Here is a 27,372-nt window from a genome sequence, read left to right as displayed (position 1 = left end):
ATGTCTGCCCTGTTGAGGGCAGAGCAAAGTACTGCAGTGCGCAGGCGCCGGGCCTCTCTGACCTTTCCGGGCGCCTGCGCACTGCAGTACTTTGCTCTGCTCTCAACAAGGCAGACAAAGTACGCCTGCGCCGGAGCCGCAGCGTGAATACAAGAAGAGGACGTCATCGTAAGAAGATGGGAGACGCTGGACCGGACTGCGACACCCATTGGACCGGACCGCAGCGGGAACGCCCCTGGCTGAGTATAATCTAACCTCTTTTTCTCATCTTTCAGGATACATCGGGGGCTTATCTATAGCATTCCAGAATGCTGTAGATAAGTCCCTGATGCCGGTGGGCTTAGCTCACCTTCGATTTTGGGGGTTACAGGTTCTCTTTAAGTGAAAGGGGGTGTGTTCAAAATAATAGCAGTGTGGTGTTCAATTAGTGAGGTCAACCATTCTGTGAAGAAAAAGGTGTGAATCAGGTGGCCCTTATTTAAGGGTGAAGCCAGGACATGTTGTACATGCATTTCTCCTTGAAAGCCTGAGAAATATGGGTCGTTCGAGACATTGTTCAGAAGAACAGTGTACTTAGATAAAATTGATTGGAGAGGGAAACTTATAAGGAAGTGCAGACAATGATAGGCTGTTCAGCTAAAATGATCTCCAATGCTTTAAAATGGAAAGCCAAACGAGGGAGACATGGAAGAAAACGGAAGACTACCATTCAAATGGATGGAAGAATAGCCAGAATGGCAAAGGCTCAGCCAATGATCAGCTCCAGGATGATCAAAGACTGTCTCAAGTTACCTGTGAGTACTGTGATAGAAGACGCCTGTGTGAAGCTAATCTTTTAGCAAGACGTCCCCTTAAAGCGAACATGTCACCAGGTTTGGCCGATATAAGATACGGCCACTGCCTTTAAGGGCTTATCTACAGCATTCTATAATGCTGTAGATAAGCCCCCGATCCAACCTGAAAGATAAAAAAAACTAAGTTTTATTATACTCACCAAGGCGGGGGGTGGGGGGTGGAGGTGGCCCAGTCTGATGGGTGTCACAGGTCCAGGTCCGGCGCCTCCCATCTTCTTATGATGGCCGCCCTCCTGCTTGCTTCATGACTCCCCAGCATCGCGCTCCTGCGCAGGCGTACTTATCTGCCCTAAGGGCAGAGGAAAGTGCTGCAGTATGCAAGTGCTGGGCATCTCTGAACTTTCCCGGCACCTGCGCACTAGTATAAAAATTTTGTGAATAGCTCTTGTTTTTGAACACACTGCTATTATTTTGAACACTACTGTACTCACCGCAGGTCAGTTTATTTTGCTTACAAAAGAAAAAAAGCAGTGGGCAAAAGATTTTTTCAAATCCCATCCACTTTTACAAAAACTCATCATGGTAACTTTAACCTTAATCAGTTCATGACCCTAATTAACTAAAGACTGTATACTCGCCCCCAGCAGTTGTGACTTTCCTTCGGTCAATGCCGCTGTTCCCAGAGGGTGATAAGACTTTGTGTCACATGTCAGCTACAGCTCACCACTATACCGGCAGTGCAGACAACCTACCTGATGAAATAGTAAAGACTGCAGCTGTCACATGACACAATTATCCACGTCAGTCTTGAAGAACAGTATCACTGATTTATTTATTTTTTTTCATCCTGAATTAAGTTGGGGTTGTCCAGCAGTGGCCAACTTCTTTAAGTAACAGCAATCTAAATACATTTTATAGTGTTCCCAAATTATTGATGTTATAAATGTGTATTTGCAGTACATTAACCCCTTAACCTCCGGAGCTTTTTTCGTGTTTTCATTTTCGTTTTTCGCTCCCCTTCTTCTCAGAGCCATAACTTTTTTTTATTTTTCCATCAATATGGCCATGTAAGGACTTATTTTTTGCTGGACGAGTTGTACTTTTGAACGATACCATTGGTTTTACCATGTCGTGTAACAGAAAACGGGAAAAAAAATTCCAAGTGCGATGAAATTGCAAAAAAAGTGCAATCCCACACTAGTTTTTTGTTTGGCTTTTTTGCTAGGTTCACTAAATGCTAAAACTGACCTGTCATTATGATTGTCCAGGTAATTATGAGTTCATAGACACCAAACATATCTAGGTTCTTTTTTTACAAAGTGGTGAAAAAAATCCAAACTTTGAAAAAAAAAAAATTGCGCAATTTTCCAATACCCATAGCCTCTCCATTTTTCGTGATCTGGGGTTGGGTGAGGGCTTATTTTTTGCGTGCCGAGCTGGCAAAAAAACGTAATTTTGGTGTTTTGATTTTTTTCTCGCTACACCGTTTAGTGATCAGGTTAATCCTTTTTTTAAATTGATCGGGCGATTCTGTATGCGGTGATACCAAATATGTGTAGGTTTGATTTTTTTTTTTTTAATTGTTTTTTTTTGATTGGGGCAAAAGGGGGGTGATTTGAACTTTTATATTTTTTTTAAATATTTTTAAACACTATTTTTTGGTATGCTTCAATAGCCTCCATAGGAGGCTAGAACCATGCACATGCGATCACCTCTGCTACATAGAGGTGAAGCACAGATCACCTGTATGTAGCAGAAATGCAGCATTGTTTTGAGCGCCGACCACAGGGTGGCGCGCAAAGCAATCGGCCATCAACAACCATAGAGGTCTCAAGGAGACCTCAGGTTGTTATGGCAATTCACCGCTGATCCCCAATAATGTGACTGGTCAGCGGTGCGAGTGCTTCCAGCCAAACGGCGGCAGCGGCGACTTTGACAGCAGCATTTAACTAGTTAATGGGTGCGGGTGGATTGCGATTCCTCTCGTGCCCATTGTGCTGTGTGTTGAAAACAGCTGACATGTCGCAGCTTTGAGGTGGGCTCACCGCCGGAGCACACCTCAAAGCGGGGGAGTCTGCCAGCTGACGTACTATCCCGTCAGCTGGCAGAAAGGGGTTAAAGAAGCATTCTTAACATATATAACCCTTTACCTTTTTTAAATATTTACCATATGTAATGTACCGATTGTCGTCTTAGGCTAGTTTCACACTAGCGTTAACTGCATTACGTCGCAAATCCGTTTTTTGGCCGAAAAAACGGATGCGTCAAAAAAGTGAAAAACGGTGACAAACGTATGCCACGCATCCAGCATTTCGACGGATCCGTCGCAAATCCGCTAAACGTTTCCGTCGAAAATACTGGATGCGTTGCATACGTTGTATCCGTTTTACCATCCGTTGTATCCGTTTTTCCGACGGATCCGTTTTTAAAAGGGGAGGCTCCCAAAATTTGATTGGCTACTGGAAAATTTGAAAAACTATATAGTACTGTATTTACAGCCCATCTTTGTGGGTTTAGTTTTGTGGCAGCGATGGAAGGTGTTCTTGGGAGGATTGCTAGTTTGGTTACCGACGTTATCTTTGAGACAAATCGCCTGGATATCATAGTGCGGGAGAAGGAGGCGGCAGCGGAAAGGCGTAGGATGCTTCTGCAGCAACGGAGACGAAGACGAATGTGGATTCATCCTATTAATCAACTACGGATGACCCGGGGTGTCCAGTCCACTCTGTACCTGGAGTTGCGGCACAATCCACACAAATTCCACAACTATGTGCGGATGAGGATGGAACATTTCGATTTTTTGCTTGCAAAACTGGAGGATGTCATCCGAAGACAGGATACAAGGATGAGGCTTGCCATCACACCGGCGGAGCGGCTGATGGTGACCCTGCGGTAAGCCTCTTTTTTTTATTTCATTGCTGATATTGAATGTTATATTACATGCTGCAGATAATACTGCGCTGACATATTGCGCACTATTTTCTGCAGCATGTAGTTTGGGTTTTCTTGGCGGACATTCAACTGCTTTATTTAAATGTCATTGCTGCTATTGAATGTTAGATAACAGACTGCAGAAAATACTGCGCTGAAAAATTGCGTTGCATGTTCTGCAGTTTTTTTTTTTTTTTTTTTGGGTTTTTTGGGTTTGATGACATGCAACTGCTTTTTTTCTGTCATTGGTCATTTTGAATGTTATATTACATGCTGCAGACAATACTGCGCTGACATATTGCGCACTATTTTCTGCAGCATGTAGTTTGGGTTTTCTTGGCGGACATTCAACTGCTTTATTTAAATGTCATTGCTGCTATTGAATGTTAGATAACAGACTGCAGAAAATACTGCGCTGAAAAATTGCGTTGCATGTTCTGCAGTTTTTTTTGTTTTTTTTTTGGTTTTTTTGGGTTTGATGACATGCAACTGCTTTTTTTCTGTCATTGGTCATTTTGAATGTTATATTACATGCTGCAGACAATACTGCGCTGACATATTGCGCACTATTTTCTGCAGCATGTAGTTTGGGTTTTCTTGGCGGACATTCCACTGTTTTTTAACACCGGTTTCATGCTGGTTTCATTGGGTGTCCTGTCCTTAAAAAAAAAATTAACAGTGCCATATTAAAAATTGTTTGTCTGTGCAATATTTTCTAACATTTTTAAATTTTTTTTTTATACAGTTTCCTAGCTACGGGTGAATCTATGACTTCGCTCCATTATCAGTTCAGGCTGGGCATTTCAACTATCTCTGGAATAGTGAAGGACACATGTCGGGCTGTTTGGACCACTTTGCAACCAGAGTATATCCCCCAACCATCCATGGAAATCTGGTTGCGAAGTGCAGAAGAGTTTCAGCAAATTTGCAATTTCCCTAATTGTGTGGGTGCAGTTGACGGGAAACATATAAGGATTGCGAAACCGGCAGGAACAGGATCGGAGTATTATAATTATAAGAAGTATTTCTCCATCGTCCTTATGGCTATTGCAGACGCCAACTGCAGGTTCCTTGCCGTGGACATTGGAGCGTATGGACGGTCCAACGATTCGCAAGTGTTTAAAAACTCTCCGATGGGTCGTTGCCTTTATGGAGAGAGCTACGATTTTCCGCCAGCCAGACCACTGCCAGGAACAAATGACCCAGCCCTGGAATATGTCTTTGTAGGTGATGAAGCCTTTCAACTGTCGCTGCACCTACTGAAACCGTACAGTAGCCGGAACTTAAACCATACCAAGCGGGTCTTTAATTACCGGCTTACTAGAGCACGAAGAGTAGTGGAGTGTTCCTTTGGCATATTGACGGCGAAGTGGCGAGTTCTGCTGACGGCTATCAAGCTGAAAACAACAACTATAGACGAGGTAGTTAAAGCCTGTGTGGTGCTCCACAACTTTGTCCTGTCAAAGGAGCCCGTTTCTTTGGATGATGAAGAGTTGGAGACCACCTTGTGGGACTACCGCAGCAGCTCGTTTCGCTCTACAAGTTCAGTTACAAGGATGAGGGACCAGTTTGCCGATTATTTTGTCTCACCTGTCGGGCGGATCCCGTGGCAAGACATGATTGTGTAACCTGTTTCCCATGTGTAACCTGTTTCCCATGTGTTTTGGTTATGTAAAAAAAGTGTTTCTGCCCCCCCCCCCCAAAAAAAAAAGGCCCAAAAGCGTGGTTTTCTTGCTAGTAAAACCATTATGTTATACCTCTTACATGTCTGGTGTTTGTTTTTATTAAACCTTTTTTTATTATATAACCTTAATAAATCCACACACACACAAAGAGTAGAATTGTAATCCGAATTTTATTTTAACTATTTTTTTTTTTTTTTTTTGTTTTGCAAAAAAAATATATTTTTATTTTCCAACTTTTTTTTTGAAAAATGTGAACATTTTTTGTAATATTAATATAAATAATAACAATTTACAAATTTTCAAATTGTTGGGTGGAGATATGAGAGGAGGATGGGCCGGAAGGTTGGACCACGTCGATAGGTGGGGAAACCCTACTTGTTTGTGGTGCAGTGGAAGGGGGGGTTAAACCAAGAGGCTGACCAGAGGGGGGTGGTGTTGGGGTAGGTGGAAGAGAAAAGTTCAGTAAGGAAAACATTGGGGAAGTAATTTGGTCTGGGGGCCGGGATTGTTGTGGGGACTGGGTCGGGTATTGTGACTGGGTAGGGTAGTGGGACTGGCGTGGGGTTTGGTAATGGTGCTGGTGTGGGGATTGGAGCTGGGTTTGGTAATGCTGCTGGTGTGGGTATTGGGGCTGGGTTTGGTAATGGGGGGTATGGTGTGGAAATGGGGCCTGGTGTGGAATTGGAGTGGAGGTGTGGCGAGGTGTGTGGGTCGATTCATTAATGGCCTGCAGTGCAGCATTATGGCAGGTATTCATTACCCGCATCTGTTGCTCAAAAGAAAGCTTCTCCATGCTCATGAGCATGGATTGGAAAAAAAGATTGGCCGGATCGGGACTTACAGCTGAATGCAGCCTATCCAAGCGACTGCTGGTTTCCTGGCTTGTTTCACTGATGCGTGATTGCACCATGTTGAAACCAGCAGTCACTTGCTCTCCCAAAATTTTGAAAGAGCCTTGGAAGGATGCATTCAGGTGTAAGAACTCAGGAGCATAGCTCCTTTCCTGACCCCTCTGGCGCTGCCGCCACGAACCTAATGGTGGTGTCGAGGTGGCAGGATCAGAGGGGTGGGGTAAAGGGAACGCTAACTGTTCAGCATCAGATGCGAGCAATGAAGCCTGCAATAATGCTCCACTGCTTGGGGCGGATGAAGTGGAGGGGACAGAGGGGTCAGAGGAGAGGACAGAGGGGTCAGAGGAGGGGACAGAGGTGTGGGGCCTACCGACGTGGCCCTCAGTGGCGGACTCAGGAGGGATCGCTCCAGAGGGCGCAGAGGAAGATGCAGGCGCCCGGTGGCTGGAGAAGGTGCTGTGAAAGAAAAAACAAAAGAAATTAATACATTGGAATGAAAAAGCCCTGACTGAAAGCAAACTAAGTAGACAGGTTAACATGGTTATAATTGGGCTGTAGAATACTTACACTCTGCTTAGCATGGTTCGCCTCAGGAAGGAGAGGGCCTGGCCATATTTATATCTGCTCCTCTTCCTTCCTGCAGAGCCACTCGGGGCCTTCATCTCATCATTGAATTCCCTCTTAAAGCGATCCCTCAGTGACCGCCACCGCTTCCTAACCTTTCCAACTGTGAAGACAAGAATCAAAAGAAAAAACAAAAAATTGGTAAATGCAATACATTACAGTCAGCTCAAAACATCACTGGAAAGTGAATACTTACCTAGTTTGCTCTGCTGCTGAGGATGAAGGCTCTCCCGCCTTGGAAACAGGGTGCGACACACTTCGTCCCAGAGCCGACGGGTGACACCGGTATCTGCATGCCTGCGGTCAGCCATGTTCCACAGCGGCTCCCGCTCACGAACCTCCTCGATGAGACAGTCTACATCAATGTCATCATCATCATCCTCCTCTTCTGCGGGAGCACGCTGTGAAGCCTGTGTCAAAAAAAAAAAAAAGGAAAACAAACAAATTAGTACACTGAAATACTAAAGTACCAATAGAATCCCCCTCCCCCAAAAAAAAAAAAACTCACTGATGGCCGACCGCGGCGACGAGTCCGCCGACTCTGGGACTGTCTGGGAGAGCCTTCAGCGGCAGCAGCAGCCTGAAATAAAGGAAACAAATTCTCAGTTAAGGTAGGCAGGTGTTTAGTAATCTGTTTTGTGTATGGTGCAGTGTGATGTGCAAAGCAACTGTTTCACCAATACTTACACTTGGTTCCTCCTCCACTTGCATCTCTCCACCCGTCTCGCCCCCTTCTGACAGCTCCTCATCTGATTCAGCTTCCTGTTGAAACATAATTTATGCATGTAGTTATCCATAAAAATGTAATTTAAAGAAATTTAAAAAAAAAAAAATGTTTTGTGTTAATTTACCGATAAACGCTGTTGCTGTGGAGGAGGGCTGTCAGAAGAGGACATTGTTGATGTACAAAGGCCGGTGGCTGTGGTCCTGGTGGGATAGCCGGTGGCTGTGGTCCTGGTGGCTCTGTAAGTTAAAAAGACACTTGCAATCTGCTCTACACATTGCAGTAGCAGATTTGGGGTCTTCAAAACTTACTTTTAAAGAATAGAAAATGTGGTCCTGGTGGATAGCCGGTGGCTGTGGTCCTGGTGGGATAGCCGGTGGCTGTGGTCCTGGTGGGATAGCCGGTGGCTGTGGTCCTGGTGGCTCTGTAAGTTAAAAAGACACTTGCAATCTGCTCTACACATTGCAGTAGCAGATTTGGGGTCTTCAAAACTTACTTTTAAAGAATAGAAAATGTGGTCCTGGTGGATAGCCGGTGGCTGTGGTCCTGGTGGGATAGCCGGTGGCTGTGGTCCTGGTGGGATAGCCGGTGGCTGTGGTCCTGGTGGGATAGCCGGTGGCTGTGGTCCTGGTGGCTCTGTAAGTTAAAAAGACACTTGCAATCTGCTCTACACATTGCAGTAGCAGATTTGGGGTCTTCAAAACTTACTTTTAAAGAATAGAAAATGTGGTCCTGGTGGATAGCCGGTGGCTGTGGTCCTGGTGGGATAGCCGGTGGCTGTGGTCCTGGTGGGATAGCCGGTGGCTGTGGTCCTGGTGGGATAGCCGGTGGCTGTGGTCCTGGTGGCTCTGTAAGTTAAAAAGACACTTGCAATCTGCTCTACACATTGCAGTAGCAGATTTGGGGTCTTCAAAACTTACTTTTAAAGAATAGAAAATGTGGTCCTGGTGGATAGCCGGTGGCTGTGGTCCTGGTGGGATAGCCGGTGGCTGTGGTCCTGGTGGGATAGCCGGTGGCTGTGGTCCTGGTGGGATAGCCGGTGGCTGTGGTCCTGGTGGCTCTGTAAGTTAAAAAGACACTTGCAATCTGCTCTACACATTGCAGTAGCAGATTTGGGGTCTTCAAAACTTACTTCTAGCACTTTAGCTGTGTCCTGGTGGGCAGCGGCTGTGTCCTGGTGGGCAGCGGTCCTGGTTTATCTGTTAATATGTATAATGGATCTATAGTTAGACCACCCCCTGAACTAGGTAATGCTCAATGATAAACACCCTACTAAAATGATGTCAGAAATGTTCATACAGGTGAACACCAAAACCCCCCCAAAAAAAGTGGCACGATATACCATTAATTTCCATGTCCCATAAAATAAAATTTTTTAATGTTAACACCAAGAAAAAATATATTTGACACATTTTATGTAAAATAAATAACCTCCCCCCCCCCCCCCCAAAAAAAAAAAAAAAAAAAATACAGGTTAACCTTTATTAAAAAAATTAGCCCTCAACCAACCCTGTATTGCATGTGTAACCATTGGTACATACACCAGTTTTAAATTTACCTTTATGAAATAATACTACGGACATTTTTTTTATAAACATTTTATTATAATTTTTTTTTTCACTCTTTTTTTTTTTAAATCACAATTAGGAGCTGACATGCTCTTTATTTTAAATACAAGTACTTCAACTGCAAAAGGTTATAACTGTAATTTAAAAAAAATCAACACTTTTATTAAATAGAAAAAACCCACACTCACACATTCAAACCAAAAGCTGCAGACCGCTAGACTTTTTTAAAAAACACATCAGATTTAAAAAAAAAAAAAATAAATAAAACCACATGCTGCACAGACCACTATACAGTCAATACATCAGAAAAAGGCAAATAACCTATTACAGCATGGACAAATGCACATGCAATCAACAAGACGCACACAAAAAACATGCATGGTATGTGTCCACATTCAGGATCGCCTCAGAATTTGGTCAGGATTTTCCATCAGTATTTGTAAAGCCAAAACCAGGAGTGTAAAAATTAGGTAAAGTATAATACGAAAAAAGGCATACTTTTGCTTTGATCACCCACTCCTAGTTTTGGCGTACAAATACTGATGGAAAATCCTGACCACATCCTGATGCAATCCTGCACATGGACACATACCCTCCCACATGAACAGGCATAAAATTGGCAAAGGCATAATATGGTGCAGGCACATGATACAAAAGCACACAGCCGTACAAAAATACACACATGCACGCACATAGCTTTAGGCAAATACACATATGTACAACAAAGGCAGAAAGGTTAACCCAATCAGAAGACGCATACACACACACACACACACACACATACAAAAGGCTGACAATCCTTTGGCTGAAGCAGCAGGTCTTCACAGTGGCTGGAATCAGGCTGCATCTGGACTCTAGCATGGCACTGGCTGGTGCAGGACGATGGCAGGCCTCAGGTTCTCTTCAGGTTTTAAGCTCTTTCTGTAGTCAGTACCTCATATACACACACAAATGCACAGGCACACAGATGCACACAAAAATTGCAATACTCACACTGGCTCTATGGTGGCTGGAGTCTTGTGGCTGGAGTCCCGTGGCTGGCTCCTTCCTGTGGCTGGCTCCTGTGTCAGGCTGTGGTCTTGTGGCTGAGGTTATGGCTGGAGTCCTGTGGCTGGCTCCTTCCTGTGGCTGGCTTCTTCCTGTGGCTGGCTTCTTCCTGTGGCTGGCTTCTTCCTGTGGCTGGCTCCTGTGTCACGCTGGGGTCTTGTGGCTGGCTAGCTCTTGCTGGAAGTCTTCTCATGGGTCTTGCAGGCATATGTGGGGTTGAAGGCCCAGGCCAGGTTTATATAGATTTGGGGGTGTCTGGCCAATTGGCAACAAAATCCAGCTTCTGAGCATGCTCAGTGTAAAAAAAACGTATTGCAGCGCTGCATTGCGTCGTACGACGTGTCCCGACGCATCCGTCGCTCATAGGCTTCCATTGCAGCCAACGACGTATGCCGCAGGATGCGTCGCGACACGTTTTTTAGGCGGAGACAAAAAACGTTACAATCTACGTTTTTTTGAGACGACGTGTCGCCAAATTTCGACGCATCCGTCGTAAAACGTACACGACGTATGCCAATCCGTCGCCATACGTCGCCAATACAAGTCTATGGGAAAAAAACGCATCCAGCAAAAAGTTTTGCTGGATGCGTTTTTTCTGAAAAAAGACGTTTTGAAACGTAATGCAGTTAACGCTAGTGTGAAAGTAGCCTTACTCTTTTGAGTCATGTAACTTCAAATCAGACTCACCGGATCACTCAGGTTTTTAAATGTGCCCTGGAGATTACTTTCGCAATGTACAGTGGGTACGGAAAGTATTCAGACCCCTTTAATTTTTTCACTCTTATTTGAATTTACCAAATGGCTGCAATGAAACAAAGTTTTGTTTTTTTCTCATTAATGTACAATATGCACCCCATTTTGACGCAAAAAAACAAATGTAGAAATTTTTGCAAATTTAGTAAAAAAGAAAAACTGAAATATCACATGGTCATAAGTATTCAGACCCTTTGCTCACTATTGGGTAGAAGCACACTTTTGAGCTAGTACAGAAATGAGTCTTCTTGGGAATGATGCAACAAGTTTTTCACACCTGGATTTGGGGATCCTCTGCCATTCTTCCTTGCAGATCCTCTCAAGTTCTGTCAGGTTGGATGATGAACGTTGGTGAACAGCCATTTTCAGGTCTCTCAATAGATGCTCATTTGGGTTTAGGACAGGGCTCTGGCTGGGCCAGTCAAGAATGGTCCCAAAGTTGTTCTGAAGCCACTCCTTTGTTATTTTAACTTTGTGCTTAGGGTCAATGTCTTGTTGGAAGGTGAACCTTCGACCAAGTCTGAGGTCCAGAGCACTCTGGAAGAGGTTTTCAACCAGGATATCTCTGTACTTGGCCGCATTCATGTTTCCTTCATTGACAACCAGTCGGTCCTGTCCCTGCAGCTGAAAAACACCCCCATAGCATGATGCTGACACCACCATGTTTCACTGTTGGGATTGTATTGGGCAGGTGATGAGCAGTGCCTGGTTTTCTTCACACATACTTCTTAGCGTTATCACCAGAAAGGTCTAGCTTTGTCTCATCAGACCAGAGAATCATATTCTCATAGTCTGGGAGTCCTTCGTGTGTTTTTTAGCAAACTCTCTGCTGGCTTTCATATGTCTTGCACTGAGGAGAGACTTCCGTTGGGCCACTCTGCCATAAAGGCCTGACTGGTGGAGGGCTATAGTGGTAGTTGACTTTGTGGAACTTTCTCCCATCTCCTTACTGCATCTCTGGAGCTCAGCAACAGTGATCTTGGGGTTCTTCTTTACCTCTCTCCCCAAGGCTCTTCTCCCATGATTGCTCAGTTTGGCTGGACGGCCAGGTCTAGGAAGACTTCTGGTGGTCCCAAACTTCTTCATTTAAGGATTATGGAGGCCACTGTGCTCTTAGGAACCTTGAGTACTGCAGAAATTCTGTTGTAACCTTGGCCGGATCTGTGCCTTGCCACAATTCTGTCTCTGAGCTCCTTGGCCAGTTCCTTTGACCTCATGATTCTCATTTGATCTGACATGCACTGTGAGCTGTTATGTCTTATATAGACAGGTGTGTGCCTTTCCAAATCAAGTCCTATCAGTTTAATTAAACACAACTGGACTCCAATGAAAGAGTAGAACCATCTCAACGAGGATCACAAGGAAATGGACAGCATATGACTTAAATATGAGTGTCTGAGCAAGGGGTCTGAATACTTATGACCATGTGATATTTCAGTTCTTCTTTTTTGATAAATATGTAAAAATGTCTACATCTCTGTTTTTTTTAGTCAAGATGGGGAGCAGAGTGTACATTAATGAGAAAAAAATGAACTTTTTTTTAATTTACCAAATTGCTGCAATGAAACAAAGAGTGAAAAGTTTAAAGGGGTCTGAATACTTTCCGTACCCACTGTAAGTCTTTGGAGCCCAAAACCTGAGTCTCCATAAAGTAGCACTTAGGTCCCTGTGTAAGCTGGAGCAGTTATGTGACCCAGGAGCGGACTGTAACTGCACTGGAAACCAGGGAAGCCGGCAATCAGTAAGTATTTTAATATGAGGGGGCGTGTCCTAGCTGGCCATGTGAGTAGACTCCGGGAAGAGTGCTCCCGCTGCTAAAGGGACAAATATCCTGTGCAAACGTTGATTACCGGACTTTTTTGCCACAAACCGGTTAGCTGAAGGTCTGGGGAGCAAAGCGGTGCTGAGTGGTGGATCCGGCATCAGAGGCAATGACCAGACGGAGGCAGAAGGATGCAGGTGCTGGTGATGCAGGAGCCAGCCAAGATGGCGCCAAGGTCAGAGAAGAAGCTGACAGGGAGAACGCTGCATGTCAACGGCGTATGGAGGTGGCTGCGAAGCTTCAGCAGTATGCCAGAGTGGAAGCTGCGGAGGAGGCAGAGCAAGGAACCGGAGCTGGAGCTGATAAGGAGGAGGAGGATACAGTCCTGGCTGCACAGCATGAGGTACAGAGCGGGAAGGAGAGAGGCAGCATGGTGGGGGCAGGGGGGGACCTTAAGGCTTAATGCAAAAAGAGGAGCCGACCCTCAGAGACGTTGTTGTGCTGATATCCTCGTGCCAGAAATCCTTGAATTCCCTAGCCCTGCAGATGCAGGAGGTAAAAGGGGACACAGCACAGATTAATGCAGCCCTGCAAAAGATGGACAGACGTATGGGAGCGGTTGAGGGGAGGGTGAGCACGGCAGAAGACCACATAGTTAAACTACAAAAAGCTGAGAAAAAGTTAGCCCAAGCAATATCAGAGCTCGCTGCCAAGAATGAGGATCTGGAAAATAGATCCAGAAGGAATAATATACGTATAGTGGGGCTGCCTGAAAAGACTGAGGGGAGAAATCCCACAGAGTTTGTTGAAAGCTGGCTCCTGGAGAAAATTGGTGGCACAGTGCTGACAAAAGTATTTGCTGTTGAAAGAGCTCATAGGGTCCCGCCGCAGCCCCCTGCCCCAGGAGCGAATCCCCGTACCATGCTTGCCAAAATACTGAACTACAGGGACAAAGACATTATCCTCAGAAAGGCTAGAGAAATGGAGGATCTGACGGCTGGAGGTCAAAAGATTGCCATCTACCCGGATTATTCTGCTGCGGTTCAGAAACAGAGGATGAAGTTCACTGGGGTTAAGAGACGACTGAGGGAACTAGGAGTGCAATACTCTATGCTGTTCCCCGCAAAGTTGAGACTGGTGGCTTTTGATAAGATCCACTTTTTCCTGACACCAGAGGACGCTACCCAGTGGATTGATACTAATGCGAAAAAACTTAAGGGAAAGGGCGATTGACATTTCAGCAAGATCCGGACGGAAGTTGTTTCTCTGTTGCTGGAGGAGGGATTTGCCTTTAATGGCACATTGGTTAAAGGGTTAAGCAGCTGTTAAGGGCTCGGCTGTGCCATATTGAGTGATTGACCGGAGGGGATAGTAACGATTAATAAGTATGGGGGAGGTGGGTTATGCCGGGTACTGCAAATTGGTTTGGTAATTTCTCTACATGTTTATTTAAGTTGGAATGTTGGAAAAAACAAAAACTGGGGGAAATTCGGATTGTTATTGCAGCGGGATGCGCATGGAGAGGGTTAAGTAAGGGAGAGTGTTCGCAATGGGCGGTAGAGCCCCACTCTTGATGAGGGGAAGAATGTGTTTTATTGGGTGGGTTAGGGGGGCAAGTTGGGAGTTGGTGGGGGGGTGGGAGGGATTAGACAGCTCATACTTGGAAAAGTGGATACTATGAAGGATGATAAGCCGTATGATGGGGGACTGCATTAAAATATTGATTTGGAATGTAAGAGGCCTAGCGGATAAAACTCGGCGGGCGGCAAGTCTGCAGTATGTTCGAGAACAGAGGGTCTCAATGATATGCCTGCTGGAGACACATTTAGTGGGGGAAAAGGTGGATGTATTAAACAGGCGCTGGATACAGAGGGCATACCATTCTACCTTCTCTATGTACTCTAGGGGTGTGTCGGTGTTGGTACCTGTGGGAGTGCAGTATGAAGAGGTGATGGTACAGGAGGATGTGGATGATCAGTATGTGGTGGTGCAATGCAAAATAAGTGGAGTGTTGATGTGTATAGCGGCGATGTATATTCCGCCTCCATACTCAAGTAAGAAAATTAGAGAGGTGCTGGAGAGGGTGGAAAGCTGGGGCCCGATACCATTTCTAATTATTGGGGATCTTAATAATATATGTGATGACTTTTGGGATAAAAATAAAAACTTCCAGAATAGGACAGTGGGACACATTACTACGTTTGGGACTTATATTCGTGAAGTGGGTATGACTGATCTATGGAGAGTTAGGCATGTTGGGGAAAGGGGGTACTCATGTTATACACCGGCTCACGGTACTCTATCCAGAATTGATTTGGCACTGGGCAACCGTCGGTTGGACACGATGGTAGGGGATGTGAGAGATTTGCCTAGGGCCCTCTCGGACCGTAGTCCAATTGAGGTGGAGTTTCGGCCGATGGGGACAGGGGCCGTGAACAGGAGAGAGTGGAAGATTCATCCTAACTGGCTGCACAGAATAGATCTAGATAAGATAAAACGGGAGTTGGTGGAATTTTTTGAGCTGAATGATGGGAGTGTAGATGCTCTTACTGTATGGGAAGCCATGAAGGCGTACTTAAGAGGGCTGTTGTTTAGAGACATTAGTAGATGTAAGCGGAAGTCGAGAGAGGCAGAGAAGGCAGCGATTGATGGGTTGAGGGCAGCGGAGTATGAGATGGTGACACTGGGTACTCTGGAAGCTGGGAAGAGATTAAAGGCAGCTCAAAGTCATCTGGAAGAAATTTTGCTGGGTAAAGCTGAAAGGAAGCGGGAATTCATGAAGCTGGCTTATTATCAGGAGGGTGAAACTGTAGGTCACATGCTGTCGCTGGTGGCTTCTGCCCAGAGAAGTACTTAGTTTGTCCATTCTCTGGTTTCCGGAAGTGGTACGAGTGTCTCTGAGACTCCAGAGATTTTGGAGGTTTTTGCGGATTTTTACGAGGACCTATATTCCTCTCGGGTGGATGGGACGGTGGGAGACACAGTGGCGTTCCTTGAGGGTCTGGAGCTCTCGAGGTTGAGTGATGCAGATAGAGAGGGCTTGGAGGCTCCTATCATGGAGGAGGAACTGGGTCGGGCATTACAGTCTATGGCTAATGGGAAGGCACCTGGAGTAGATGGGATTCCTGCTGAGATCTATAAACATATGGGGGAGGTGCTAATTCCCAGATTAAAGGCGGTCCTAGAGGAGGCTAAGACTAGGGAGTGTCTACCTGCATCCATGAGAGAGGCCATAATAGCGGTGATTCCTAAGGAGGGGAAACACTTGGGGCAACCTGAGTCATATCGGCCAATCTCCTTGCTCACTATAGATGTCAAGATTCTGGCCAAGGTGTTGGCGATGAGATTGATGAGTGTAATCTCCGGCCTGGTGCACCCAGACCAATCTGGCTTTATGCCTGATAGATCCATGGCGGTCAACCTACGGAGGCTATTTATGAATCTGCAGCTTAGGTCTGATAACTGTGGCCAGAGAGTTATTGCATCTTTAGACGCCCATAAGGCGTTCAACAGTGTTGAATGGGGATATCTCTGGCAGGTGTTGCAATATATGGGGTTTGGCTCGCGGTTTGTGTCCTGGATTCGGCTGCTGTATTCGCAGCCGATGGCCTTAGTCCGGGTGAATGGGGAGTTATCACGGACTATACAATTAGCTAGAGGGACAAGGCAGGGGTGTCCGCTCTCTCCTCTTTTGTTTGCTCTGGCCGTGGAGCCATTGGTTGCTAAACTTCGACAGTCTGCGGATGAGACACGCATTTAGAGCTCAGAATAGGGACGGAGGCATCAGAATTCAAAGGGATATAGTGTTAGAGTATGTGTGTGGTGAAGGGACTACTGGGGGGGTTATTTCCACTCTTTATAAAGACTTGCTGCACACTTTCCTGGTAAGGTTTCCAATACTGGCGAGAGCGAAGTGGGAGAGGGATCTGGGCCCAATGGAGAATGAAACTTGGGAGTCGGTGCTGGAGTGGGTTCCACGGCTGTCTCTGAGCGAGCCGTATAGGCTGTCACGGCTTTATGTAATACACAGAATTTACAAATCTCCGAAGGTGTTATATAAGGCAGGCTTGCGTGATGATTCTGAGTGCCCGAGGTGTAAATGTACAGATGCAGATATATTTCATATGATGTGGACATGTCCGAGACTGGCTGCTTTTTGGTTGGTAGTTTTGAGTCGTGTGGAAGATGCACGGTGCCAAGGGACCCGATGGTGTGCTTGTTGGGGTGCATGGATGAGATTTGGAGTGGATAACAACCTGAAGACAGCTATTGCCAGATTGCTGTATATGGCCCGGAAGGTAATAGCGCGAAATTGGATTAAGGACGAGCCGCCTTCAAGAAGAGAATTCCTCCAATATGTGAAGCAGGGCCTGAAACTGGAAAGGGGGTTTTATCAGAAAAGAGGGAAAATTGAAATGTTCGATAAGCTGTGGTCTCCGTGGCTTGCCATGGGATAAGTTTGTTATAGAGACCGGGTGAATCAAGACCCTGAATTGGTGAATACATAACACGTGGCCTATGGTCCTAACTGAGGGGATAGTCATCCTATAGATTTGAGTGAGGAGCTATTAAAAAAGGTGGGCTGTTTTATTGGGGGGGGGGGCGGGATAAGTTGGGATTGCGGGGTTCGTTTGGGGGGAAAACTTTGTACTGAAAAGAAGAATGTAACATGTCAACTGTAATGTTATTCTTAATAAAAATGTATTTGAGTTAAAAAGTATTTTAATATGAATACACTACATTGCATACATCTTTAGAAAGGATTAGTGGCTAGCATTTTTGTTAGGAGTGCTTCTTTAAGTTACTATTCCTCTCAAATTCTAGAATTATATATGTTACAAAAATGACTTCTTTTTTTTTTTTTTCCATCTGACCTTTGAACATATTAATGACCATTTCCAAATTACTAGATTTCAGTTCAGGTGGGTATATATTAATGGATGAAGTTTGTGTGCTGATTAAATAAGTTTTTTTTTTTTTACTCATGCATCTAAACTAAAGTAATCTTACTTGGCAATTGCACGGCTCCAACTGAGGAATCTTATTAATTTGAATCATCTTATGTTGCTGCGCATCTTCCATGAAGCTGTAAAGTTGAAGGATTTATTAATATTCGAGCAAGGACCCTTATGATGCATTGTAGTGGTTGTCACTCTATTGTTTTACATCCTTTTCAGCCTATTGTTTTTCAGTTAATATTATTAAGATATGATTTCTGTATGCTATAGCAAACAGAAGTGACTCAAACTGAGGAGTGGAAACCTCTCAAAGAAAGAATTGCCACTGAAGAATATCAATTATGGAAGAATGTAACTTGACAGTCAATTGGTGATTCAGAGTACAGGGAGTAGTAAACGATCTGTGTTTTTTTTTTTTTTTTTTAATTCTAAATTTTTTTAATGCTCGTGTAAGAAGTTGTCGGAATGCGAAATTATATATTTTGTTTTTTCCCTATAATTATATATAATTTAGCACAAAATTTTCCATTTTGCAAGTAATGTATCCTAAAATTTGTAAAGCAATTTCTCCCAATCATGGGAATACCTTATTTACTATCAAAAACTACAGTTTGGACACAAGCAGGGCTCGGAAAGGAAGAACGCAGATTTGTCCCTATTGTTTGCATGTAGCACTTGCAGAACCCTCAAGGTCCCACTACCTCAGAAAACTCCAAAGTGATCCCATCTCTAAAACTACACTCCTCAGCGAATTCATCTAGGCGTGTGGTGAATATTTTGTGTTTGGTGTGCGAACTATATTTGTTTTTAATAGCCATATGAGCATCCTAAAGAAAATTGGTGCTGATCTCCAACCCCTATTCCACAGAGACCACAGACTGAAAGAGATATTCTAGAACTACCACTTCTCTCCTACTAACAGTCTCCTAACTTAAGGAATCTCCTTGTCAGAAGTGTCCTCTCCTCACCATCAGTGATGGGCACATTGCCATGTAACAATAAAAAATGCAAAACTTGTACCCACATATTACCAACAAATACAGGCTGCATACCAAACACAAATCAGGACTTTAAGATCATGGATTTCTTTTCATATTTATCCTACAATGTGGTGTACATGATGCCTCCAGGGCACTTTGTACAATGTATCTATATTGGGGAAACTATGCAAAAACTACAAACAAGGATGTCTCTACACAGACACTATCAGGAATGACCTGGACACTGTATGGCAGATTTAATAATAATCTTAATACCAAAAGGTCATTTTAAGGACTACAGAGATAGAAGTAAGTACTTGGATAAGAATACGGTAATTACCCAGAGCCAACATGGGTTTGTAGCAAACAAGTCATGTCAGACTAATCTTAATTTCTTTCTATAATGGAATCACTGACTGGGTGAATCGGAGAAATGCGGTAGATATAGTATCTCTTGACTTCAGCAAAGCATTTGATAAAGTATCTCATACTATCCTTATTGAAAAAATTACCACGTATGGGATTGACAAGGTTACGGTTAGGTGGATTCGTAACTGGCTCAATGATCGTACTCAAAGAGTGGTAATAAATGGTTACACATCCAATTGGAAAGGGGCGTGGCCTAGCGGGCGATGTAGGAAGACGTGGGTCGGATCTCTCCCTGCCGCTCAAACGGTGATCCGGTCATTTCAGAGGCGCCGCCGAACGCCAAAAACCGGAGGGAGAACCCCTGAGCATCCGAGGAGCGGAGGGTACCGGCCGCATTGCGAGGGAGGCCTGGAATGACCCGCAAGAGGCAGAAGGAGGTCGGGATGGCAGGCAGCACACGATCCCAAGATGGCGCCGGCAGCGCTGTGGAAGAGGCGGCAAGGGCTGATGCTGCATACCAGAGGCGGCTTGAGGTGATCGCCAGGCTGGAGCAGTTCGCCAGAACAGAGGACTCAGAGCGTCTGATGATGGGAGCCGGTGGAGAGGTAACAGGAGGAGCGGCAGATATGGGGGAGCAGGTGGATGTGAGGTCTGGGGCACAGGCAGAGGGGATTGTGAGCGGAGCCTCCACAGCACATGTTACAGCACCAATTATGAGGTCTGCTACACTGAATGTGGTGGATGATCTGAACCAGGAACATGCTGCACAAATGGGGTCTGTGAGAGAGGAGGGAGCTGGGGAGCCAACCCTGAAAGATATTTTTTCTGCAGTACTATTCTGTAAGACTGCACTGACAACCCTAACTGCCCAGGTGGATGATCTTAAAGGGGAAGTTACCTCTTTTCGCTCGGCTATGCACAAGATGGAGGGGAGAGTTGAAATGCTGGAGGAACGAGTGGGAGGTGCAGAAGATCAAATTGCCGAACTGGCAAAAAGAGAGAAAAAATATGTCCAGCGCATTGCAGAGTTTGAACTTAAAACTGACGATATGGAGAATCGTTCGCGCAGGAATAATTTGAGAATTGTAGGTGTGCCCGAAAAGACCGAAGGAAACAACCCCACTGACTTTATTGAGACATGGCTGAAAACTAAGGTTGGAGGGGACAGTCTTACTAAATTATTTGCAGTAGAGAGGGCTCACCGGGTGCCGACCAGACCTCTGCCTCCTGGCTCCGCCCCACGGACCTTTCTAGCCAAAATCCTAAATTACAGAGACCGAGATATTTTGCTAAGGAAAGCCAGGAATATGGAGGAATTAAATATTGATGGCAACCGAATATCTCTATACCCTGATTACTCCACGGTTGTACAGAAGCTCAGGATGAAGTTTGGAGAGGCAAAAAGACGCCTACGTGAACTGGGTCTGGTTTATTCTATGCTGTATCCGGCAAAACTACATGTGGTGGCCATGGAAAAGGTCCACTTTTTTCAAAATCCTGAGGAGGTGTCTCATTGGCTGGATTTGAATGCTAAACGTATTGGAGCAGAAAAGATCCGCTGAGGAACATCAGACGTGAACTTCGGGCTGCTGTGATGGCTGTGGGAGGGAAAGAAAATTGAGTTGTTGATTTATTCTGGTTTATTACTAGAGGAATCTGATATGTGGTTCCTGTGCGTTGAAGTTGTGTTCGGCGGCGCAACTGTTTATATATTCTGTTTTTGAGGGGCGGAGGGAGGAATGACTGAAGGAGAGTGTTAAACCCATTGGGAGTTGGTGTTGGCTATTGAGCCACTGTTGAGACTGCGATAGCGCGTTCCCCTTTCTCATACAGAGAGTGAGTAGGAGACTTTTTCTTGATTGGTAAAAAGTTTTGGGGGGTTTTGGGGGAGGAAGGTATTGAGGGAAGGGAAGGGTAAGGTTAGGGTTTTGTTTTGTATAATGAAGATTTGGGAGGGTGTTTTGGGTGGGTGGGCCCAGGTTGGGGGGAGAAGGGAGACCAACGGAGGGAAGCTGAGCAGTTTTACCATCATACAAAATGATGGGGGATAAAGTAAAAATCTTGAGCTGGAACATTAGGGGTCTATCTAACGATACCAAACGTAATGCTATCTTGCAATATAATCTGAAGCAGAGACCCTCGCTGATATGCCTTCAAGAGACTCATTTAGTAAAAGAAAAGACGGGTTTATTGCAGAAAAGATGGGTGAGAAAGGCATATCATGCGACATTCTCGGCCTATGCTAGAGGAGTGTCAATACTTGTGCATACCAGTGTCCCGTTCGAGGAGGTAGAGGTGGTAATAGATAGTGATGAACAGTATGTATTCCTTGTGTATAAGATATATGCTAAGCTGTTGTGTGTAGTGTCGGTGTATATTCCTCAACCGTACTCGGGGGAAAAAACTACAGGAAATCCTAAATTTATCTGGCAGGTGGGGAGGAGTTCCGTTACTCATAATGGGAGACATGAACAATATTATTGATGATCACTGGGATAGGGGGCAGCATGCTATGTTGAGGAAGGAGGGGAATTTAACAGCATTTCGTAGCTATTTAAAAGAGGTGGCATGGAGGGACTTGTGGAGAGTTCGTAACAACGACATATACTGTTTCTCCTGTTATTCGGCGACATATGGCTCTCTATCCCGTATTGATTTGGTCCTGGGTAATGAAGGAATGGATAGGATGGTACAGGAGATAGACTATATGCCCAGAATACTATCGGATCATAGTCCATTGGTAGTGACACTGCAAATTGAAGGCCCTGGGGAGGCGGTTAAATTGGGGTGGAAAATTAACCCTTTCTGGTTAAAAATTCTTGATATGGGAAAGATCGGGGAAGAGATAGGGGAATTTTTTAAATTTAATGATGGTAGTGCAGCGAAGCATGTGGTATGGGACACCATGAAAGCTTATTTGAGGGGAATACTATCTAAAGAGATTATTAGGCATAAAACAAAAACAAGGGAGTCTGACAAAATCATATTTGAGGAATTGAAGGCAGCGGAGGCTGCATTGAGTAATGTACGCACTCAGGACACCATGAACCGTATGAAGATGGCTCAGGAGGAGGCTAATAAACTACATTTACGCAAAGCGGAGAGGGCAAGAGCTTTCCAAAGAGAGGCCTTTTATGCGGAAGGGGAGAAAGTGGGTCACCTACTGTCGGTGATAACATCTGCTCAGAGGGACTCGACACATGTACACGCTCTGGAATTAGAAAATGGTAGTATTGTAACACAGGGGGCCCAAATCTTGGAAGGATTTAAGGGATTTTATAGCAAATTATATACATCGCACGCGGGGCAAAGGGAAGATGAAATCAATAGATTTCTAGAAGAGGCAAATTTGCCTAGGCTGGAAGCTGAGCATAGAGATTCGTTAGATAGGCCGCTTACGGTGGAGGAGTTGGAGGGGGCCTTGAGGTCAATGGCAGGGGGGAAGGCTCTGGGGGCTGACGGCGTCCCTGTTGAGATCTATGATGTCCTCTCTGAAGAGTTGTTGACCAGATTGTTGGGGGTGTTTGAGGAGTCACTGGAGAGGGGAATATTGCCCGCTTCCATGAGGGAGGCCACTATTGTGGTCATCCCTAAACCTGATAAAAACCCACGGTTGCCGGAGTCGTACAGACCGATATCACTCCTGACAACAGATGTTAAGATTTTGGCTAAGGCCTTGGCAAACAGACTGACTCAGGTGATAGAAAAGGTGGTTCATTCGGACCAATCCGGCTTTATGCCTAATAAATCCACTGCCATCAACTTGAGAAGGCTATTCCTTAATATGCAGATACCGGCGGAGAATGCTGGTAGGAGGGTGGTAGTTTCCCTCGACGCACATAAAGCCTTCGATAGTATAGAATGGCAATACCTGTGGTCGGTTCTGGGTCGCTTTGGGTTTGGGCCAGTTTTTGTGTCATGGGTGAGACTCCTATACTCCTCTCCAGTGGCTAAACTTAGGGTGAACAACGCACTGTCGGAGAGCTTTCAGCTCTTTCGAGGTACGCGGCAGGGGTGCCCGTTGTCCCCGTTGCTGTTTGCTCTGGCAGTGGAACCACTGGCAGCGGCTATCAGAAGGTCTCAATTGGTAAAGGTTTGTGTATGGGAAAATGGAGGAGAAAATTGCTTTATATGTCGATGATATTTTGCTTTTTCTTGAGGATCCTGGGGAGACTTTAAGAAATGTGATTGCATTAATTGAAGGATTTGGGCAAATTTCTGCATTGATTATCAACTGGGATAAATCAAGTGTTATGCAGGTGGATAGAGAAGTGGAATGTAAGGGGGAGGTGGAGCAGAATACGAAATTAAGGGTGGTGACGCAATTTAAATACCTGGGGATTCAGGTCTCTCTTCCCTTAACTAGATTTGAGGAACTTAATCTTGAGCCTTTAATACACAAACTACGCGCCAAAATCTCAGCTTGGAATAAGCTACATTTGTCGGTGGTAGGTAGAGTAAATCTACTTAAGATGGTGGTGATGCCACAGATTTTGTATATTTTGCATAACTCTCCGGTGTGGATCCCTCTGACCAGATTTTGTAAACTAAGATCATTATTTAGGGAATTGGTGTGGGGTGGGAAAAACCCTAGAATTAGGCAGGAGATACTGCAGCGGCCTAAAGATGAAGGGGGACTTGCCCTGCCTAATCCCTGGTTATACTTTTTATCTGCGCAAAGCCAACATCTTAGGGGTTGGGGGGAAGGACTTGAGAAAGGTCAGGGACACAGTAGCCTGGTACAAATTATTGGCAGGTGGCCCCTGGGTCAGGGTTTAGAAGCAGGCATATTTAAGAAGCTGGGAACTTGTTTTCATACCATAAATTTAATTCATAAGGTATGGCAGACGATTAAAGGTATAAGGGGGGTTGTGAAATTCACTGAATTTTCGCCTATTTGGGATAACCTCTCTTTTCAAGAATTTAATCATATGGAAGGAATGGGAGAGTGGAGGGAAAAAGGCATTGGATTGATAAGGTCAGTTGATTCACAACGGGAATCTTAAATCTTTTGATGCGCTGCAGCAGGAATTTCATTTCCCGGGCTTAAAGTTGTATCAATATAGACGGGTTCAGCACGCATTTCAGGCACAAAAAAAGAGAGGGTCTATAGTGATTCAGAAGGATCTAATGTTGGATTTTATATTAAATAACAACGGAACGAAAGGGGCAATATCCGAAGTATATGGCGATTTATTACATACCTTTCTAATGGATTACCCTATTAAGGCCAGAGGGAAATGGGAGGAGGAACTGGGGCAAATAGACGATGATAGGTGGGAGTCTATACTGGAATACGTACCTAAGCTGTCGATGAGTGAACCTGGGAGACTGTCGCAACTATATGTGATAAATAGGGCCTACAGGACACCTGACATGTTGTTTAAAGCTGGGCTCAGAGGCGACTCTGGGTGCCCCAGGTGTTCCCAGTCTCAGGCTGGTATACTGCACATGATGTGGCTGTGTCCCAGATTGTTCGCATACTGGGTTGTCGTGCTGAACCAGATAGGGGTGATTTATGGGTGTACGATTCCTAGGGATCCGGTGGTGTGTGTACTTGGGTATGTGGAGGAAATCCTGACCGACGAAACTGCCAAAATGGCAATTGCTAGACTATTGTTCATTGCGAGAAAGGTGATCGCAAGGTATTGGATCAGGGAGGAACCTCCTACTAGACGAGAGTTTATCGCACAAGCGAATCATATTGTCCAGCTCGAAAAAAGCATATATAATAAGAGGAATAAGATGGGATTTTTTCAAAAGCTGTGGCAGCCATGGCTGGATGGGAATAACTGAAGGGTGGTGGTAAAGTGATGCTAACAATAAATATATATGTATTGTTCAATCTTTTCTTTCCAAGAGTATTGTATGGTTGGAGTTGGTAGTTAAGGGGGGAGGGGGGTGGGTGGGTTTGTTTCTTTTAAAATTAAAAACACTGATGTACCTTGTTATTTGAATGGATATTGTTGTATATCTTTTGCACAATAAAAAATATTTGGTTTAAACACATCCAATTGGAAAAGTGTTTCAAGTTGGGTACCACAAGGCTCTGTCCTGCTGCCAGTGTTGTTCAACGTTTATATAAATGATCTAGATATGGGAACTAAAGGTAAACTAATCAATTTTGTTGATGATGAAAAGCTAGGAGGGATAGCTAACACTAGAGAAGACAGAGACAGAATTCAGAAGAATTTAGATAAGCTTGGACAATAGGCAGCAACTAATACAACAGGGAAAAATTCAAGATTATTCATCTGGGCAAGAAAAACAAATTACATCTATAGAATTGGAGGAATAGAACTAGGCAACAGCACATGTGAAAAAGACTTGGATATGCTAATAGATCACAGACTGCACATAAGTCAACAATGTGATGCAGCAGCGAAAAAAGGCAAACCGTTCTAGGATGTATTAAGAACAGCATAGAGTCTAAATCACATGAAGTAATTAACCCCTTCTATTCCTCCTTGGTCAGGCCTTATCTGGAATACTGTGTCCAGTTCTGGGCACCACATTAAAAAAAAAAAAGACATTGAAAAAGTGGAGCAAGTTCAGAGAAGAGCTAATAGGATGGTGAGCGGGTTACAAAGTGTGTCCTATGAGGAGCGGTTAAAGGATCTAGGAATATTTAGCTTGCAAAAATGAAAGCTAAGAGGAGACTTAATTGCTGTCTACAAATATCTGAAGGGATGTCACACTGTAAAGGGATCATCATTATTATCTTTTGCAGGGGATTGGACACGATGACCCTTGAGGTCCCTTCCTTCTCTAACATTCTATGATTCTATGAGAAAAAATTCGGAATTCAAACTGATAAGGATGTTCAATTCTTTGACAATAGAACTCAGTTTAACACCTGGATTTATGACTCACTATAGAATTCACACCTCCACCAGATGGTCTCCAGATGACTAAAGGTACCTTTACACTAAACGACTAAGCAACGATCACGACCAGCGATACGACCTGGCCGTGATCGTTGGTAAGTCATTGTGTGGTCGCTGGGGAGCTGTCACACAGACAGCTCTCTCCAGCGACCAACGATCAGGGGAACGACTTCGGCATCGTTGAAACTGTCTTCAACGATGCCGAAGTCCCCCTGCAGCACCCGGGTAACCAGGGTAAACATCAGGTTACTAAGTGCAGGGCCGCGCTTAGTAACCCGATATTTACCCTGGTTACCATTGTAAAAGTTTAAAAAAAACACTACATACTCACATTCTGATGTCTGTCACGTCCCCTGGCATCCACAGGGTTAAAACTGCTTTCGGCAGGAGCGCTGGTAATGCACGCGCTGCTCCCGAGAGCTTCCCTGCACTGAATGTGTCAGCGCCGGCAGTAACAGCGGTGACGTCACCGCTGTGCTCTGCTTTACGGCCGGCGCTGACACAGTCAGTGCAGGGAAGCCCTCGGCAGCAGCGTGTGCATTACCAGCGCTCCTGCCGAAAGCAGTTTTAACCCTGTGGACGCCGGGGGACGTGACAGACATCAGAATGTGAGTATGTAGTGTTTTTTTTAAACTTTTACAATGGTAACCAGGGTAAATATCGGGTTACTAAGCGCGGCCCTGCGCTTATTAACCCGATATTTACCCTGGTTACAAGTGAACACATTGCTGGATCGGCGTCACACACGCCGATCCAGCGATGACAGCAGGTGATCAGCGACCAAAAAAAGGTCCTGATCATTCCCATCGACCAACGATCTCCCAGCAGGGGCCTGATCGTTGGTCGCTGTCACACATAACGAGATCGTTAGCGGGATCGTTGCTACGTCACCAAAAGCGTGACGTTGCAACGATATCCTTAACGATATCGTTATGTGTGACTCAGCCTTTAGGGAACATTCCCACCGCCTCTCCATTTCTGCATTTGTTACAAAGACCCTAATTTGATTTCCTTGGCTTATTTTAGGAGGCATCACCCCCCACCTCATTAACAAATGTCCTGTTGTAATATCTCTTAAATGTTGTGCTCTTGTCTTATTAATTCATTTGTAAATCTGTCGGAAGAAGGAGCCCCTGTGCTCTGAAAGCTTCAAATATGTTTTTTCTTCTTGGCCAATAAAGGTATCACTGCAAGAAAACTTTTGTCATTTTTGGGCATAAAAGTATTTACAAGACAAAATTGATTAAAACTGACCAACTCACATTTGAGATTATTTTCTGCTTACAAGAAATATCACTTGTGAAGGACCCCTAATGCAGAAGGAGCCCTCGGATCATGATTCTGAGGTGGAGTCACTGCTTTTTTATGTCTTAAAGTGGCACATTCTATTAGGACTTGAAAAGTAGTGAAGTAATGTGATGTGATTAAATCGGAATTTA

The 27,372-nt window shown here is 44.8% G+C and overlaps 2 protein-coding genes across 5 annotated transcripts in view; one reads left to right on the top strand and one right to left on the bottom strand.

The window, feature by feature from the left end:
* The window catches only part of AFG1L (AFG1 like ATPase), a 192,854-nt gene that overhangs the window by 45,733 nt on the left and 119,749 nt on the right, over positions 1–27,372 (top strand). The window lies entirely within an intron of this gene.
* LOC143808977 (uncharacterized) lies at positions 5,700–12,625 on the bottom strand. Its single transcript, XM_077292155.1, has 5 exons — positions 12,587–12,625; positions 7,394–7,465; positions 7,082–7,295; positions 6,829–6,988; positions 5,700–6,717 (listed from the first exon to the last, which is right to left on the bottom strand). The coding sequence occupies exons 1-5, from the start codon at positions 12,623–12,625 to the stop codon at positions 5,700–5,702; spliced, it is 1,503 nt and encodes a 500-aa protein (XP_077148270.1).

Source organism: Ranitomeya variabilis, chromosome 2 (assembly GCF_051348905.1).
Source record: "Ranitomeya variabilis isolate aRanVar5 chromosome 2, aRanVar5.hap1, whole genome shotgun sequence".
NCBI classification, from domain to species: domain Eukaryota; kingdom Metazoa; phylum Chordata; class Amphibia; order Anura; family Dendrobatidae; genus Ranitomeya; species Ranitomeya variabilis.
Note: the sequence above shows the minus strand (reverse complement) of the source record. Positions and strands in the feature narration are given on the sequence as shown.